Here is an 18,838-nt window from a genome sequence, read left to right as displayed (position 1 = left end):
AATTTATCGTTTTCCATTTTTTCTGTTACTGTGTCATCCAAATCTCATCACTACTAATCGTGGTGATGGCTTCGCGGAGCAGATCGTTATGTACGTGAAAACATACTCTCTCTTTCTCTCTCTCTCTCTCACACACACACACACAAACAAAGATCTTGTATTACCTCTTAAAAGAAATAAAAATGACACTGATAAAGCCACTTGGCGTCGTGTTGAGGCAAAGTACACCGACACGTCAATGAAATTTGAACGGGAGCTCCTGATAATCTCCCGATATTGTCGTGAAATCGTCCACCGAGGGAGTCTCAAAATTGCCTATTGTGTTAAACTACTTCGATTTAATAACCGACATAAATATTTGATGACGCGGCGAATGACAGGAGATGTGTTCTTGTCAGGTATACATAGGACGATGATACGATGACGAGTGACAAGTGGCGTACACGCGTTTGCGGAGAAACGTAGGTATCTGAAGAGCAGGCGGACACGAGCGGTACACGGGATTTTAACGCGCGCGTCACGAACATCGGAGCAATCGGAGCATCGGAGGACGGAGACGAATGTGACGAATTGCAAAGTTGGAGCAACACAAAGTTCTACACTCGCTCGAACTCGCTTGTACTTGCGGTCCGCTGTGATCCGCCAATCAGATCAACTTATATCATTGGTTGCCCATTAAGGTTGCCGATTGACGGTTCTATATTAGCGAATCATCACGTCGCAACGGGTATGGACCACCTTCGTAATTGGCTAAAATAGAATCGTCAACCGGTAACCTCAATCAGAAATAATACGATTATAGCTTTACGGCTTAATGAATAAATAAAAGCTATGACAGGAGCATGTTGGATGTTGGAACATGCGACATGACAAACCTAATATGATGCCTCCTATATGATCTGCGACAGATTAAGCTATACGTTTCTACGATGCTATCGTGTCGCGCGGTCAAACTTCATTTGATACTTAAATTGACTGTTCCGAATTCATCCATGCGTATTTCACAATTTCCACAGTACTGTGGTTCCTGATATATGATAAAATTCTTATTCTCTGTTCTCTATTTCTTTGATTGTGCGCGGCTTCTGATAATACCTGTTGCTGTATCATTCTAGACATTCAATCAGACTTTTAGTTCTGGAAGTATATACAAATAGCAGAGAGCGCTCATTCAACTAAGGAAGTTGCTAAATGCATCCAATGGTTCGATCGAAGTTAACGGCGCAAAATTCTCGAAAATTCAAATTCGGACGAGGAAGCACTGCATTCAATTCGATTAACCGGGCAGCATTTCTTGAAGCAAAATAATCTTTTTTCTCGTATATTAAATTACAATAAACTAATCCTGTCTATGTCAATAAAATAATACAACAATTGTTAGATTAATTGATTGAAATTAGTGATTATATAATCACTAATTTTAAGTTACTCGAAGTTTTTAATTTAAATCAATCAAGGATCGTGCGAAATTCATAGTCCGGGTAAAACTTTTCCTTTACACAGCCAGCCCCAAATGACCTCCGAGTGACCTTGACCTTGATCTTTAAGAAGATCAAGGCCATTAATCTTTTCCGTCGATCATTATTCATTAAAAAGATATTAATGAAAACGTTTTTATGAATAATACGACTTCCACGCCTGGCGACTATCATCCCCCCACACCCTGCTTGGAGGCGCACCACATCCACGAGTAGCGACACTCACCTCTCTCTCCCCCCTGCTTAGGGGTGGGCAATTTCCACGCGAAGCGACTGTCACTCTCCCCCCCAACCGCCCTTGCTTGGTGGCGCACGGCTTCACAATTGTTGCAGTTGATTTTTATATACAATATCACATCGAGAATTGGAATCTGAAACATCTTTACCCGCCTTAGTAATTCACCCGAGAAAGTTAATCGGTTTAAATGCTATATTTAAATCTTTTTTTTTTATAATGCTTCTGAAACTATCTGAGATTTTATTGAAATATGAAATTGTGAAATATCTTTTTAAATTCAATTCATCGTCACTTATTTTATGAAAAGATTGTCTGTAAGAGTAATTATTGATTGTGTTATTAATTGTTGAGAAAATAAAATGTAATAGATAACCGTTTTGTAATAGTATATTGATTATGTCTTCTATATTTTTTGTGTGAAATTCAGGATCCGATAATATCAAAATGTTATCAGACAGGCTTGTGATAACATCTCTTTTATGCTCCATTGGATGATTGGAATAAAAACCTAAATACCTTCCTGAATTAGTGGGCTTTCTATATAAATATCAAACGTAATTTCTACCGTCATCGATCATCACTTTAGTATCCAGAAAATTGATACCATCATTCTCAACTGTCTCCAAAATGAATTGAATTCTAAGATGGTATGAATTGAATTCTAATAAGATTACCTCTACGTCATTTTTGTGTGCCGTAAACAAAATGTCATCTACGTATCGAAAAAAAAATGGTAGACTAATGGGATTATCTTCAATTTCTTACATGTATAATGAGCATACAAGCGATTCAAAATATATTTCAAAAATAATACAATTGCTGTTTTATGTCTTAATTTTTTACACGATCATTCGATGAAATTTATGCGGATGTCCAAATTTTCATGAGGGGTAGTGTAGAAAAATGCAGAAAAATATCATTCTAATGTCAAGAGAGAACGCAATTTTTATTCTTCTTTTTTTGAGCAACGATTATACCATTACAAAGAATATTTTCTTGATAATATAATTTTAAAATACTCTTTTATTATTTACTTTTGAAACAAGTAATATTTATGTAACATTTTTCTGCATGTACATGTGCATGCTTCAGAACGAACTAAACTGAGTTTTTTCGAACAGTTCTTGATCATTTCCCAATTTTTGCAATCGAGATATTATTTCTAAGCGCCGAATATCTGCTATCGATAGCAAGGCGCGCGGCGAGTGGGGTAAGCGCCCCGCTCACCTCCACGAACCGATAAGCTCGAACGGCGCGGTTACAGTCCCTATAATGAAAGTCGGGACATGAGACCGGAAGGACGCCATCGCCAGGTCCCAGCCGGAAATAGCAAATAACGCGCGCGCCATTCAATGTTTCGGTAATATTGAAATGTAATAATCACAATATCCGTAATTGTTAATTAAATGATGTTGCATGTATACAGATTAGTTTGTCGATTTTAACTACCTATTTTTGCATGCTGAAAGACGGGCTTTATCGCAAAAAGCCAATTTACATGCACAATATAACATACGTCACATATAACACTGAATTTTTGTCGGATTACAATTTGGTTTGCCCAGTGCTCGAACTGCCCTAATCCACTGGGTTCTTCTGTCATCTTTAGAGAACATTGATGTCTTGATCCCTTGTGTTAATCTCGTACCACAAATAGCACACCGTGCCATGGTGACGGTCCTATTTCGCGTTTGGGATTCTATTTTTTTGTTTGAATTTGGGAGAGTCCATTGTGGAAGATTATTTCTGAGATATTTCAGAAAACTTTCGGTGCAGTGTCAGTTTAATAAAGAACTATCTTAAATACGGCAAGTGATTTATTAATTTCTTTAAAATAATGCGTCAAGTTTTTTCCAAAATTATGCGTAGGTAAATTCATTCGTTTAATTCACTATTACCTCGTCACTTTTTTTATAACTTAGAAGAGCGTACGCTATTCCTGAGAAAATATTTTTTCAAGCGGTTTAATTAGAGGATACAAAGATTGACTATTTTTAAATGACCATATATCGTTGATTTTCTTAACTTTTTCATTAGTTGATAAATCGGCAGTTTTTTCGATTGTGGTAGGTGAACTCTTTTCTGATGACACCGTGGAGACCAAATGTATTGACAATTTAGGTCGATCCTTACTATGTACATTTTCCTAGGAGATTTTATATGATAGATATATTATATTAATTTTTCGACTACTAAAGTTACTTTCCTCAAAAATTATATCTCACAAAAAATCGTTTTATATTTTCTATTCTTACGATAAAACATTTTCCTTTCGGAATAACATTAAATGATATTTTGGATATAAGAGTAAATTGATTACCTTAAAGAATTTAAGTAACTGCTGCCGTGATATCGTCTTTAAGTAAGCCACTTCAATATTGACACGATCGAAGTTATATTGTTGCGTCAGAATCTCATTCCAATACAAGTCACACCTTGTATCTAATACTTCTAATTTTCCCAAACATAATGTAGCTAAAGCTTTCTTGTTTTCTTCAAATTGCTCTTCTGTCATGGTAGATATGTGATTCTGGAATGTAATTATTAGTAATATTAATTTTAATAAAAGTATAGCCTTGTATTATTATATAAAAAATAGAGTAATATATTTGTTTATAATATTAAAAGATATTGTGCGATAAATGTAAAAAAAGAAAATGTAGTTCCATCAACCAATGCATTAATATGTACTATTATTGTATACACAGTTGGGAAATTTATGAATCGAATGGATTATGGAATATAATACATGTCATATGTCCCAAACAGTTCACTCAAATTTTTGTGTCCATTGAACATAAGATGAATGTGTTAGAAAACAACACGAATATCATTTATTAAAAAACGATCACAAAAAAGGTAATACTGACACAGTTTGCAAACAAAAGTTTATTTTTTTAGTATAATTGACATTTAGGATATATTAAATTAACAAATATTTTATTCATAAATATATTTTGAAATTTACGTTTTAAAACACGTTGATTTTATTTTACTTGTTCACATACTCATAAATTATGACATTTTAACACTAAGGAACATTAAATATCAATTTAACACAAAATTTCCAAATAACATAACCATTATGTTAAATTAACACTCGAATATGCTACAAAATTCAACATAAATGGTTAACGAGAACATAAGGATCCCAACACAAATACACAATATTTTTTACCGTGGTAGATATTATTATACTTACCAACATGGAGTCTAAAAATAAATTGATTCGTTTTTCAACATATTGCGGGTGTTTATCACTTTTAAAAATGATTCGTAAGCCTTGCCTTCCACTCGTTTTATGTGGACCACAAAATACTTCATATCCTAACTGCTCCTTTCTTAAAGTATCGTAGCAAGGTCCCGTGATAATTTGCGCTAAGAGCTCTAAGAGCATATTCGACTCTGTTGATTGTAAACCAGTTGGATAATATACCGCTATACAAGAATACTTATGGACATTATTTTCTGCTTCAAACAGGAAATGGCAACCTGTAAACACATATTACGTGTTGTTATAAATTGTTGCATACTATATCATATAAACAATATTAACTTAAGATCCAATCAAATTTCTAAGATTATAATTTTATTATAGATAAAGAAATGACTACAATAACAAATAATTTTCTGTTACTTCCACATACTTCTATTTATATTGAAATAGATTAGGTTTTTCATTTTCATATTTTTATATTTTTTCTACAATAAACATTTATTACAATTAACAATAAGCATTTATACGAAACTTAGAAAATAGGAATAATAAAATTTTTAATGTTGATATTCTTTAACGGCCGATTGTATCAACGTTATTTGAACTTTAAACAACATGGAGAGAATTTTCTTTTAAAATTTACCATGAAAATATGGTGACTGTGATACAATACAATATTTTAAAGATTTTTACCTTCAGTAAAATTGATCAAACTTATTTTATACTTTATTGTAGTTTTATTAATGAATGAAAGAGAATTATATTAAAATTCTTCGAAATACAATGTTGTTTTACGACTGTCATATTTTCAGGGTAAATTCTAAGAAAAAATTCTCTCCGTGAAGGGGAACTTAAAGTTCTGCTCCTCTTTACTTCTCTCTCGGCATTAAAAAGATACAGTAAAAAGGAGACCAAATTCAAGTAGTCGGTCGTGAAAAAGTTGGGTTCAATTTCAAGCTTCGGAGAATCATTTTATGGAAGGACAGATCTGAGTAAACTCGTCGGAGAAAAACTGTGAACTAAAAGTTTTACCAACAATTCGTGTGTGCTTGCTGGTATTAGGTGTTTGAAATATTGAGCTCATTGATGCATTCACATTTTGATCAAATAGAATAACATTTTATATAAATTAGAATTTCCGAAACAAAAATAAAACGTGCATATATAAGTAATCCGTGCACGTTAGGGTAACTCCGGTATATACGCCGCACCTATCAAAAACTTAATTTATTAAGTATTATTTTCTATATTTACACAGTAAACGGACTGTATCAGTAAAAACTTTGTACTGTCTACTATTATGAAAAAAATATTAGTAATCCGAAATATTTATAAGTCGTATTAAAAAATAAATTTTTTTTAACCTTTGCATTGTTGTCGTATATCCCATAGGGATGGGAGATATGGCTACTCATAGGGTGAGGAGGGTGGGGGGGGGGGGGGTGCGTATGGCTCATAAAAAATTTACAAATAATGCATATAAATAAGTGTAAAAAGACACGATAACTTATAAAATACGTTTATAAAGTTTTTTAAGGAATAAGAATGATAAACATGTATATGCAGTAATAAATAATAATTACAATCTTGCCACATGTATTAAAAGTGTCATAACATGAGGTACATATTTCATGTAATGCGTTTAATGTATTTAGTGCACTGAATTCAATCTGTGCATTTTGTATACTGTGGGCATAAATCTCGCCCGTTAAAAATGCCACGTATCCCAAACAGATAGGATATACAAGACAAAAATATATGCCGGTACTAATCAAACTAAATAAACTAAACAAAGAATGTAAGAGCAAAGTACTTGTATTTTGTTATACAACATGCTTTACTATTCCTCCGCACTCATGTATTACGAAACAACTACTAAGTCTTTTGCGCGTCCTACAGTAATGATTTTATGTTGATTATAATTTATGATGGCGCTACTTAAAGTAGTGACAAATCGATTCAACTTACAATAATTTCATTAATATTAACAGTAAGAAACTGAAATAAAAACAAAATACTAATATAACATAAAGGCATGCAATAGAGTATTTGCGGGAAAATTACCCCCACACCTTCTATTTTTTCTGACTTCTGCGGCATAAATCCCAGCGCGGCGTATTTACCGGAGTTACCCTATCATGTGTGGTACAGACAATATTTCCAACTCTCCCTTTAATATTCTCGATGTACATTTTTTAAAACCGAAGGCCACTTTAAATTCTTGAGTTTGATCTCCTTCTTATTCCGTGAGAAAATTAAAGTAAGTACAATCGGCGTAAATATATTAATTTTTTCAAATTATCATAAATAAAATTTGATTACGTTATACGCTTACCATTTTCTAGTTTAATTTCACGGGGCATTACTTGTTCCCGTTCTAAGAATGGTTCTATGTCGACTACCCCAGTTGTCAACTTAGACTCAATTATATTTTGTATATGTGTAGCTTCCGTTACAGTCACATTACCATATATTAAGCACTCGACGTGCACCTTACTGAGTAGATGTGGTACAAATTGCCGGAATGCCTTGACATTTAAATCTATAGAATAAATAATATAATCATAAATATATCATAGAAGTATTAATTATATGCCATTAATATGTGCTGTAATTGTGCTAAGAACTAAAAGAAATGTAAGAAAGAGAGAGAAAAGAAAATAATTTTTTATGAAAAGTACAAGTTAGCTCTTATGCTTACGGGTAGAAGCTTCCACTAATTCATCGTGGAGCCAACTTTGCTTTGTTAATATGGTTGTAAGATATTTGATAGCAAATGTATAAGGGTCTTCAACAGCGAAATTTTTTAAGCTCCTGATATACTGTAATAATTCTTCATGAATATGTTACGTAATTAAATTAAAAATATCGATTATGTTTATTGTACCTTTTCCTTTCGGATTTCAAATCTCTTCTGACCAGTCTTAAAATTTATCATTCGATCTATAATTTTTTCTAACATTACATGTTGTTCGTTATAATAACCATCTATAGAGAGCTATAAAAAGAATTGATATTGCTTTTAGATTATGAATATATTTTTATAAAACAGTTGATAAATATTATATATGGGAATAGAATTGAGTATATTCACGAATAACAAATTAGAACTAAATGATTTGTGAATAATCAATTTATGTATATATGTGAAATGGCATTTGTTTTAAATATTATTAATATTAATAACAAATTGAACAATAATTTATTTAAATAAACATTCAAATTTATTTAAATAATATACCTAATATTTTATTATTGTTATTATATATACTCACAGTTATTCCAAAATAATGAAAACCAAATTCGCATTGTAAACCAGCTAAATCAGCAGCATACATATATCCATTAAGAGAATCATGCAATAGCTTAAGAAATATATAAGTGTAACTGAAACAAACTGGATTCTGACAGGCAAATGGGCTATAAAATAGAGACAAAACAAACATTGTGCATAATTATAGAAAATATTTTTTTGTCATAAAGAGATTATATTACATTTTCATCTTTAAATAACAATATTTTAAAAACCATAATTGCAAAATTAAGTTAATTTGTTTTTAATAGTTCCAGTCATAACCAACATATAAATAATATTAAGATTCATATGAGTATCTATTAATATCATCATATTGTAAATTAATAATTAAAATCATTTAAGTTGCCAGAATAATTCAAAATCATTTTAAAAAATTTCAGTATTACATATTCGATTAGAACAGCAACATATCTTTCACATTCAACTAATACATGCCTAGAGAAAAGGAAGTTCATGCTTGCTGTAGGCACAAGAAATTCATTGTCCTGTTTATACCAAAGTCTTACAAATGGTGTGTTCCTCAAAATAATGGGAAACTTTTCAACCTGTAAAATTTGTTTTACACTTGTTAATATATGCAATAATTTGTAAATGTATACATAATGAGATCGCATACAATAGGCCAAACGATCTTTCATGTACAAAAACAAGTCAAAGCGAAAATTATTGTATCTCATTTTTCTTATTTACATAATGATCTCTCAGCTTTCTGTGCGTAAATTAATCTCAATACCAGCATATATTTTTGTAAAATTATTACAGAAATATATATTCAAACGCACTTCACACGTGATTACATAAAAGCTATTCATATGAATAGATTTTATTACATAAAAACTCTTCATGTGTAAAAAAAGACTTTATTTATTATAAGTTACTCTATCATTAATTAAATTCTATTTCATATCAAATTTCACTGTATAGTTTATTGTTCATGGAGATTTTGGTTTTCAGTATCACAATTTGATCAAGAATTAATAATACAAAAAATAGCATTTTTAATTACGTTAGTTAGTGGTTTGATATCAAATGTAGATGGTATATATATATTCTTGGGAGGTAATTTCATGGCGTCGTTAAAGAGATGGGAGTTCCACTTGTTCATTATTTTCTTGGATACCTTCACTTTCTTATACTTAGTGCCATACCAACATTCAATTTCATTAGTTATATTTTCAAATTCTTTTGCAGTTATGTGAATCCTAACATTTTGCGGCGTCAAATATTTCATTATTTCCTCGATTACGTCCGGCCGCCAATCAATGTGCGTGCACAAAATTTCATTCATAGGATAATTTTGCAACGCTCGAGCTGTAAATTTCACGTGATCATGAGGCGATATGTTTCCTTTAAAACGGCGGTTCATATTGTCAATATTTCTATATTCCTGCAAATGTACAAAAATACATATCATTTCATATTTAACGTCGTATTTAAAATTTGCTATAGAGAATTATAAAAAATGTTCCATAGTTTTTAATAAGCATTTTGAGTCGGTAAATCCCCATCCTTAATAGTTTTCTATGTGAAGAAATGTATAGTTCCCTATAGTTTCAAATAGGCATTAGAATCCGATTAACACCTATTCGATACCAAAATGCAACTATGATGTAAATATATAAGAAATAAAAAATTAATACTCTTTTCCTCATTTTAACATCATATATTCAAGACGTATTTGAGATACGCCAAACATTTATACACATGTACATATTTTTGAAAACGCATAGTGTATATCAACGGGATTCGAACCTAATAGCCTAGGATCTGTGGGATAGTAATCCTACACGCTATACCCTATGCTATAATCGCACGCATGTGTAAACAATTTAGAATTCGGATGCTAATTGATTTCTCGTATAAGTGAATTTAAGTAATTATTTAAAAGACTTCCCTCACCTTCAATTTCAATGAAATTATACTGGAAAAGTTAACTTTACAAAACAAATTATGTGCGAAAAGTTAATTTTTTAAATTTATTATAAAAACTATTAAAAAACTATATATTAAAATAGGTTTCTAGCCCATAGCAAGAAGCGGTCTTTCGTTTTAAATAAAAACGATTCGAATGAGATCCAAATTTCATTAAAATCGGATGTGAGGTAACGATTCTAATGACATATACCGACTAAAATATGTGTAGGGTAAGTGGTCCAACAACGAACCATGTAAATTTCAGAGGCTCGTATTTCTCTCAATTATTGAATTGAAGGTTTGAATTTTTGAATACAGCCTTTGAATTTAGTTGACTACATACTGTAAATAATAACTTTTTAAAGTTATCCCTGAAGTTTAATTACAATTTCGATTATTTAAAAAAACGAGAAATGGTTCATTGTGTACAAGGGGTGTTAAATAATGAACCATGCTATTTTTAATAATGAATGTTAATACATGTTTTTTACTGCAAATTGTTGGGATTATTTTGGTTTTGCTATATTTTAAAATGTTTATTTATAAAATAGATAATTATAAGGTAGTAAGGATTCACAAGGCCGACCACCGCGTTTTTTTTTCGTTTTAAAAACGCGTCAAATGAATATATTTTTATTGAAATTTTAGATGGGGGGAGAGGCCGTATTGTAAATAATTATTTCAATGAATTATTATTTTGAAGGTTATCGTAAAAAAGCTTATATGGTCTACAATATACCATGGTTCATTGTCCACTACGTCAAAATGATTCATTGTAGGTCACCTAGCCTTTTCGACGATAATCTCCTAAATAATGAGGCAATATAATGTAACAGAAAAAATTGCTTACAAAATAATAAAGCCAAATGTGCACATAAAACTAATGAACAATAAAAAAATGATAAGTATAACAACAAAAACATAAAAAATACGTAAAACTTACGAAAAAAATTTACTTTGCAACCCAAAATTCTTAAAATGTGACATTACATAGCCGACCTTGGCGCGATCTGCCAGTCGACTGGGGAGCCGAGGAGGGGTTCAAATGCGAGTCGCTGCAAGATAGCAGCACAATCTGATAATGTCGCATTTACGAAATATCGCAATGGTTTAAGTGTACTACTGGTTCACTGGACTACCTACCGTACACACATAGTGCTGCATTAAGTCGATGTGACAAATTTCCTAATCTCAATAGTCATCAACTTTAACGCTTAATATCTCGGTTCGCGAGGGTCCTAGGCATAACATTTTACTATCAGTTCTTTTGTTTCATGCAAAAACGCGACGAATGAGCATAATTTCATTAAAATTTAAGGTAAGAGACGTCTCCTACATAATTATCTACCATAATATTATATCCAAGAAATTAAAAAAGAAATTATAAGCTAAGTACTATAAGTATTACAGTGGGTATTTCCTATTATTACCGATAGACTACTTAGGCCAATATTACATGCGTCCATTTTTTGTAGTAAGGCCAATTTTTTAAGCGTGTTAATTGACTGCAAGACAGAGATGATCTCGGACCTCTTTGTCCTATAACCAATCGACAAACTTGAAAAATTGTCGTACGACAATATTACATGTAATATTGGCCTAAATGCATGCAATTCCACGTAGAACAGAATTGACAGTCTTTACACCATAAAAACTTATAAGAGATAATCTATTGAAACAAATTGGTCAGCCGACGATCATAAAGTTGTTTCCCATAAAGAACATTTTGACTTTCATAATTTGGACACCATAGGCATCTATAAGTTGGTATTTTACATAAAACATCATTAAAATTGATAAGAGTTTAATATAAAAAATTCTATAGAAAATTATACTCATAAAATCTTATTGTTAACTGTAGATTTTCAATAGCTGTTCTCGTGTGCTACTATTGAACCTACTAAAAACTATAAAAACCTATACAAATTCTATATTTTCCTATAGTATTTTATAGAAAATTTTAAGCAGGTACGATATTGAAGTGAAATGTCTGGTAAATTGTGATAGCATAATTTTCCAGATAATCTACATAAAATTATAATTTATTTCGTCAATTACTTCGTAGATCCATTTGATTGGTCCTTTCGAGTTAAGCATATTGATATATTGAAACACCATTAGAACAATATCTTCGATATGCTTAATACCTTCTTCGGTCAAATTGACACGGATATTCATAATACTGAAGCCTCTGACCACATAAAGTAATTCGCATGCTAACGAGATACACCATCCCTTAGCTTTCAGGGCCGATAATATTGAGCCTTTTCCTTGTTGTCCAAGCAAATGAGTAACGTAAAATGTAGGCTATATTGACAAATTAATAACAAATGTAAAAAAATATATATGTATATACACGCCCGCATACACACCACACACACACACACACATGCCCGCGCACTCACACATATACAAGGTATTTTATTTTGAGTTTCCCGGGCAAATATCTCGAAAAATATGGGAAATATGGAAACAATTTTCTAATAAAAGTGTAACGGTTTTGTGTGAGGCGTATTTTGGTCATGTTGTTTTTTGTCTCAGTGAAGGCGCCAAAAAGATATGAAGGTCAGCTCTATCTTTTTAAATGGAATTGTATATTTTTTACACAATATAATTCTTCTAATTATTCTGTATATAAAAGTATTAAGGTAGTGATATCAAAAAAACCAATAGTTTATAAGATATTTTACACTTTATTCTGGCACATATTCACTGAAAAAAATTTCTGGTTGAAAATGGACGAATCAGAAATTTCTCTCTCTCTCTCTCTCTCTCTCTCTCTCTCTCTCTCTCTCTCTCTCTCTCTTTCTGGTTAAATTTATTAGAATTCTAGTTGAGATAACCGGAATTCTGGTTCATACTATATTTCTGGTAAAATCTATTAGAATTCTTATTTTTACCAGAATAATTATATTAATTAGAATTCTAGTTATCTCAACTAGAAACCTAATAGGCATAACCAGAAAATTCTGATTCGTCCATTTTCCATCAGAATTACTGTTTAACCTAACCAGACCATTTTTCTCAGTGTTGGCATAAAATGTCGAATAACTCGTAAAATATTAACTTTTTATAATCGTACCTTAATATTTTTATGAATAGAGTAATGAGATGAAACAGTTGGAAAGAAAACACATAGTTGCTTATTTAAAAAAATTTGCCATTTTGCATACATATTTTTTTAAAGCATCTTAGTGTGTTTTCTTTCCACCAACTGATACATCTCATTAGTCTGATCATAGAAGAATAACGGTATTGCTATCAAAAAGTTAATTAACATTTTATGTGAATATGTGCCAGAACAAAGTATAAAATATCTCATAATTTACTGATATTTTTACATGACTACTTTAATACTTTTATATGCAGAATAATTATAGGAATCATATACTGTAAAAAAATTCCATTTTAAAAAGCGGAGGTGACTTTCATATCTTTTTAGTGCTTCCTAGAAAAAAAAAACAACATGACAAAAATACGTCCCATTCGAAACTGTTCCATTTTTATTTGAAATATTTTTCTATATCTTTTATACTTTTTGAGATATTTGCCTGAGGAAATTAAAATCGGACACCTTATATGTAAAGTGTCCGATAGTTAAATTCTAACAGAGTTCGTGGACATGTAGAGCGGACTAAACTGAGTCGTAAAGTCCTGTACCCTTGTGCAATTATCGCAATAGTTAACAAGATATTAATTTTTAAAATATAGCCGAATAAGAAAGGAAAATTACAGACAATTACATAAGACAATTTTAAGGTCTCCTTGAGAGTTCTTTATAAAATATTTTAAAGATGTTTCTTAAAAAACTTTTTTAAAGGTGCTTAAAATATCTTAAAATAGTATTGTGCGTCGATTATATGTATAGATACTCTGCTCAATAGGTGATTCAAAAGAAAATTGCGAAAATTGCAAAATGGTAAAGAACTTGTTGTCTCAGTTTAGTTCTCTATCTACATATCAGCGTTTTGTCAAAACTTATTGAATACCGTATGTATATATATATATATATATATACATATATATATATACATATACATAAGCCACTGTATGTGTGTGCGTGTGTGTATGCATATGAAACGCTATTCGAAAAAAATTGACCTTTCTTCGAACATTGTAACGAAGCAGCTCATTCCCGTAATTTAGAACGCTAAATACGACCCCGATTTTTGAAATTGTACCAGCACATCACATATCGTAGTTGTAATATAACAAAATATCTAAAAATAACCCTTTCTTGCAATTTTAAACGTCAATTTGTTAAAATTGTAATGTAATGGAACAATTTTAAAAGCGGACTCGTATTCAACCAAAAAATTGCGGAAAAAAATATCTAATATCGTTTTAATGTTTTCTTTTGTAATTATACTTAAAAAAAGAACTAACAATAAGATATAATATTCATTTAAAGTATCAAAGTCAAAAGAAACGTGTATTATATTACCTTCGACCGGTAATGTTGACGCAGGTCTGGTAAAAGAAACGAAATGTGTAAGTGTCTTATATCTTTTACCGGAACAATGTACCACATAGTACGAAAATGTTCATTCTTGAATGGATGTTCAGACCATATTGGAACTTTAATTTCCTTGTTTCGTACATCACAAAACAGATTCACTACCATATTTTCGAGTTCATCTAAACTCTCTAAATAGAAAATACATTTGTTAATATAATACATAGTAAATGCTTTCAGATGTTCCAGTCATAAATAGATTCAATAAATTATATCATCGTACCTTTGCCAAGAACAGACAGTGACATAATATTTGCAGAATAATATTTTTCATAAAATTCTAGTAGTTTATTTCGAACATTAATGCCCTTTTGTTTCGGTATTGTGCTTAATGTTTCTCTATTCCCTACGCCGAATTTTGAAAAGGGATGATCTGAGCACACAGATGATCTATGTAATTGCCCAAATCGCCTCGAATCATCCGATAAATATTTCTCGTATTCTGAATTTATGGCATTTAGTTCTCGCTCAATCAAGTTTTCCGTAAAGAGAGGCGCCATGAAAAATTGAGCAAAGCGATCTAAAGCCCCTTCTAACTTCTCAGGAGATACATCGAAATAATAGGAGGTGTAATCAAAATCTGAAGTTGATGTCCACGTACCACCATTTTGTAACAGAAATAGAATATAATCATTCTGTTGAGGATATTTTTTCGTTCCTAGGAACAACGTTCGCTCGCAAAAGTGCGCTAATCCAGGTAGATCATCTGGATCGCACATAAAGCCTGTAATACGTATTTTATCTCTGTACTCCGAAATTAATAATTTGAGAATTATTAATAAAAATATGTTAGTTCTATCACATTATAAAACACAACTAAATCCAGTAGAAAATGTTAACAATATTAACAATATAAAGTGGCGATATGAAAGGTATACAGACGACAAAAAAAAATCAAAATATTGACATAGTGGCCTAAAGGCTTAGGACATAAGATCTGGTTTCCATTTTCTTTATATGGCTGCGATCGATCTGAATGCTTTCGGCGCTTTTCCGTTCTTCTATTTTTATTTTGCGTCAAACAAACGACAAAGAATGATGATTACCAGCGCTTAAAGCATGTGAACGTCCAAATCGACTGCAGCTTATGTTTGTCTTGTAATTTAGAATATGTGCAGAATGATTTTATAAAAATATTCTTATGAAATTAGCTAGACATATCAAGCAGATAGCAAAATAATATAATTACCGACGTCAATGTCCATTGCAACAGCGCTTTTAATAGTTACTGGATCGCTTATTAAAAGAACTTTCATTTTATTAGTGAGTACTAAACCTCTGTATAATCGGTTGTCATATTCGTGTTTTATTATATCATCACATCGCCTTTCCACACGTTCAGTCGACATTTTGATCATCGACGCAACAGATTCAGAAATTTTGATTTCTAAACATGAAGAAAATACAAATAAGTATTTTAAGAATGCATGAATTTGTTAATCTATTATATCACTATGCATCGATGATGCTGAAAAATTTTTTAAATCTACAGCGGGGTTATTCCGTTATTTTCAACGTCCTAATGTAAGACCAAATTTACTGTAACAATCTTTTTTGCAGTGGTGAAAACTACATTATACAATCATGACTACTTCTCAAGAGCACAAGTATGATCTTTAAATGTTCAATATACACTGCTCAGATTCGTAAACAACATCATGAGAAATGGCTCAAACATATCCCTGCTGCACTCTATATATTAATTATGTATGTATAAATGTAAAAGAAATAGTATATAAACTCGTATATGGATTATGAAGTTAAGTTTCCATAGTTTATTATTATTAAGACAAAATATTTTCTCTAGCCTCAAGTCAAGTCTTTGTCTATTCCAAATTTTTTAACTCAAGTCCAATAATTTCCATTTATTTTCTAACGGCACAGGTGCAAAATAAAAACGTGTAGTATGCTTAGAATCTCATTTCCTTATTCCAAGATTAAATGGCAATTATATAAGTAGGAAAATAACAGAAAGTTGAAACAAATGAATTTGAACAAGGGGAAACTTACCTTTAGATAAATGAAAAAAAGCCGTTTTATAAAAAAATTAACTGGTAACACATATCAAGTAACACATCACTAGAAAATAATTTTAGTTGATGACTGTAATGCTTTTCTTTACTTAATAATGTCGATGTATTTATATGTACGTAGCAAATTTAAAGAAAAAAAATATAAAAATTATATTGCGGTAAAAAATCTTTATGCTCGATTATGTGTATAAACATACATAAACGTGAAGTATGAACATTCACGAACATATACATAATTATACATGGAAAATATCTGTACGTGTCCATACGTCCTTCTTTCTGTGTAAACTTACTCTTTAATATTTTGGTAGTACTATGGGATTCGGTCTATGGTTATGGTGTGGCCAGTGTCATTGATCGACTCCAGTTACGCAAAAATTAAATTCTTTATTTCCGAGCACGCTTTCTTACTCGACTTAACACGACAAGAGCCAGAGAAGAAGTGTCACTCTAGATTTCTTATTCGACTTCACCTGGAAAACACGATTTGTTTTTCGACTGTTCTAGGATGTTTCGAATTCTCGGTTTAAAATTATACGCGATCTAGTAGTTTAGTTTATTTCGCGAGATGCAGCGGTTGCATCTTATTTCCCTTGCGGGTTACAGCATGTGTAATCTTGATCTTGACTGCCTTGTCAGATTATTAGCCATATGTTCCGATAAATGCGGTTTATAGAACGCGTCGTTGATTATTCTTGCTTTCACTGTCGCTGTTTACGCTTATCGGTATAACTGTTTCGTGCCTGTCTCTCTATGTTGTCCTTTTTTCTGTCTCGACAACTGAGCAGCCTTCGCGTGGACTTAGCTATATTCTGTATTCCTCGCGGAATCGTATATGCTATTTTATATAAGAGAAAAAACTGTCGTTTATATTTGAATTGCAGCTGGGGTAGTGGCAATAAATTCACCACAATATAATAAAAATAATAATAATGAGAAAACATAAAAAGAACAAGGATAATTTTTCCATTATTTCTTTTAGAGAAAAACAGGTTTGGACAATTGTAAAGCAACTACCCATATATAATTGCATATAAAATTATACATAATTTTATATGAGCAATTTTTTTTACAACAAACAATATGAAAGTTATCGTTTTAATTATTTTTGATGATTTCTCATTATTATTTCTATTACACTAAACAATGATGTTACAAAAGAAACAAAAATGTATAAACATGTATGGACATATTCCATATATACCTATGTATGTTTATGAATGTTTGTACATGTTTATGTATGTTTATATATGTTTATATACATTCATGCATAAAGAATTTTTAATCGCGATGTAATATCTATAAAATGTGCATTTCAGATGTCTATATTAATTAAACTATCAACAGTATACATTTGATTAAAATAAATAATATTATTCATTTTTCCTAAAGCTTAATTTGCTAAACAACTACTATATTTAATTGTTAGTTGTTAAAATTTGTAAATGCATATTAATTTAAAGAAAAGGATTACATATAAATCACGATAAATCCATAGTAAAAAGAAAGCGCGCGCGTCTGATTTTAGATCGACCCTGCATGCTACATTAAATAATACCTAAATCTCACCACTACTAACATTGGTGATGGCTTCGCGGAGCAAATACGTTACATACGATAAATCATACTATCTCCTCTTCCCTCCCCATCACTCTCTCTCTCTCTCTCTCTCTCTCTCTCTCTCTCTCTCTATCTCGCACGATGTTTCCATAATGAGGAAACAGCGCAATATTGTCTTACACAATGATATTATATTACCTTGAAAAGAAAAAAAATGACACTGATAAAACCAGGTTTTACGATTGGCGCCGTTTTGAGGATAAGTACACCGACAGGTCAATGAAATTTGAAGAGCTTCTGACAATCTTTCGGTATTGTCGTGAAATCGTCCACTGAGGGAGTCGCAAAATTGCCAATTGTGTTAAACCACTTCGATTTCATAAACGACGTAAACAAATGATGACGCAGCGAATGATAGGAACGGTGTTCTTGTCAAGTATACGTAGGACGATGACGAGTGACAATTGGCGTACTCGCGTTTGCGAAGAAATGTAGGACCTGAAGATCAGGCGAGATTGTGCGAACACGAGCGGCACACGGTATTTTAACGCGCGCGTGACAAACAT

The 18,838-nt window shown here is 31.5% G+C and overlaps 1 protein-coding gene across 1 annotated transcript in view; it reads right to left on the bottom strand.

The window, feature by feature from the left end:
- The window catches only part of LOC108770465 (insulin-degrading enzyme), a 32,711-nt gene extending 13,873 nt beyond the window's left edge, over positions 1-18,838 (bottom strand). The window contains exons 1-14 of the mRNA XM_018522077.1: positions 18,768-18,838; positions 15,869-16,062; positions 14,903-15,403; positions 14,608-14,810; positions 12,222-12,470; positions 9,256-9,636; positions 8,685-8,794; positions 8,209-8,353; positions 7,821-7,931; positions 7,635-7,755; positions 7,269-7,475; positions 4,919-5,208; positions 4,037-4,246; positions 3,615-3,862 (exon numbers count right to left, since the gene is read on the bottom strand). Coding sequence (XP_018377579.1) covers positions 3,650-3,862; positions 4,037-4,246; positions 4,919-5,208; positions 7,269-7,475; positions 7,635-7,755; positions 7,821-7,931; positions 8,209-8,353; positions 8,685-8,794; positions 9,256-9,636; positions 12,222-12,470; positions 14,608-14,810; positions 14,903-15,403; positions 15,869-16,062; positions 18,768-18,838 — 3,006 coding nt within the window. The 3' untranslated portion in view covers positions 3,615-3,649. The remainder of the gene's footprint in view (positions 1-3,614; positions 3,863-4,036; positions 4,247-4,918; positions 5,209-7,268; positions 7,476-7,634; positions 7,756-7,820; positions 7,932-8,208; positions 8,354-8,684; positions 8,795-9,255; positions 9,637-12,221; positions 12,471-14,607; positions 14,811-14,902; positions 15,404-15,868; positions 16,063-18,767) is intronic.

This window comes from Trachymyrmex cornetzi, unplaced genomic scaffold (assembly GCF_001594075.2).
Source record: "Trachymyrmex cornetzi isolate Tcor2-1 unplaced genomic scaffold, Tcor1.1 scaffold127, whole genome shotgun sequence".
Lineage (NCBI taxonomy): Eukaryota > Metazoa > Arthropoda > Insecta > Hymenoptera > Formicidae > Trachymyrmex > Trachymyrmex cornetzi.
This window is presented reverse-complemented; position numbering and strand designations above follow the sequence as displayed.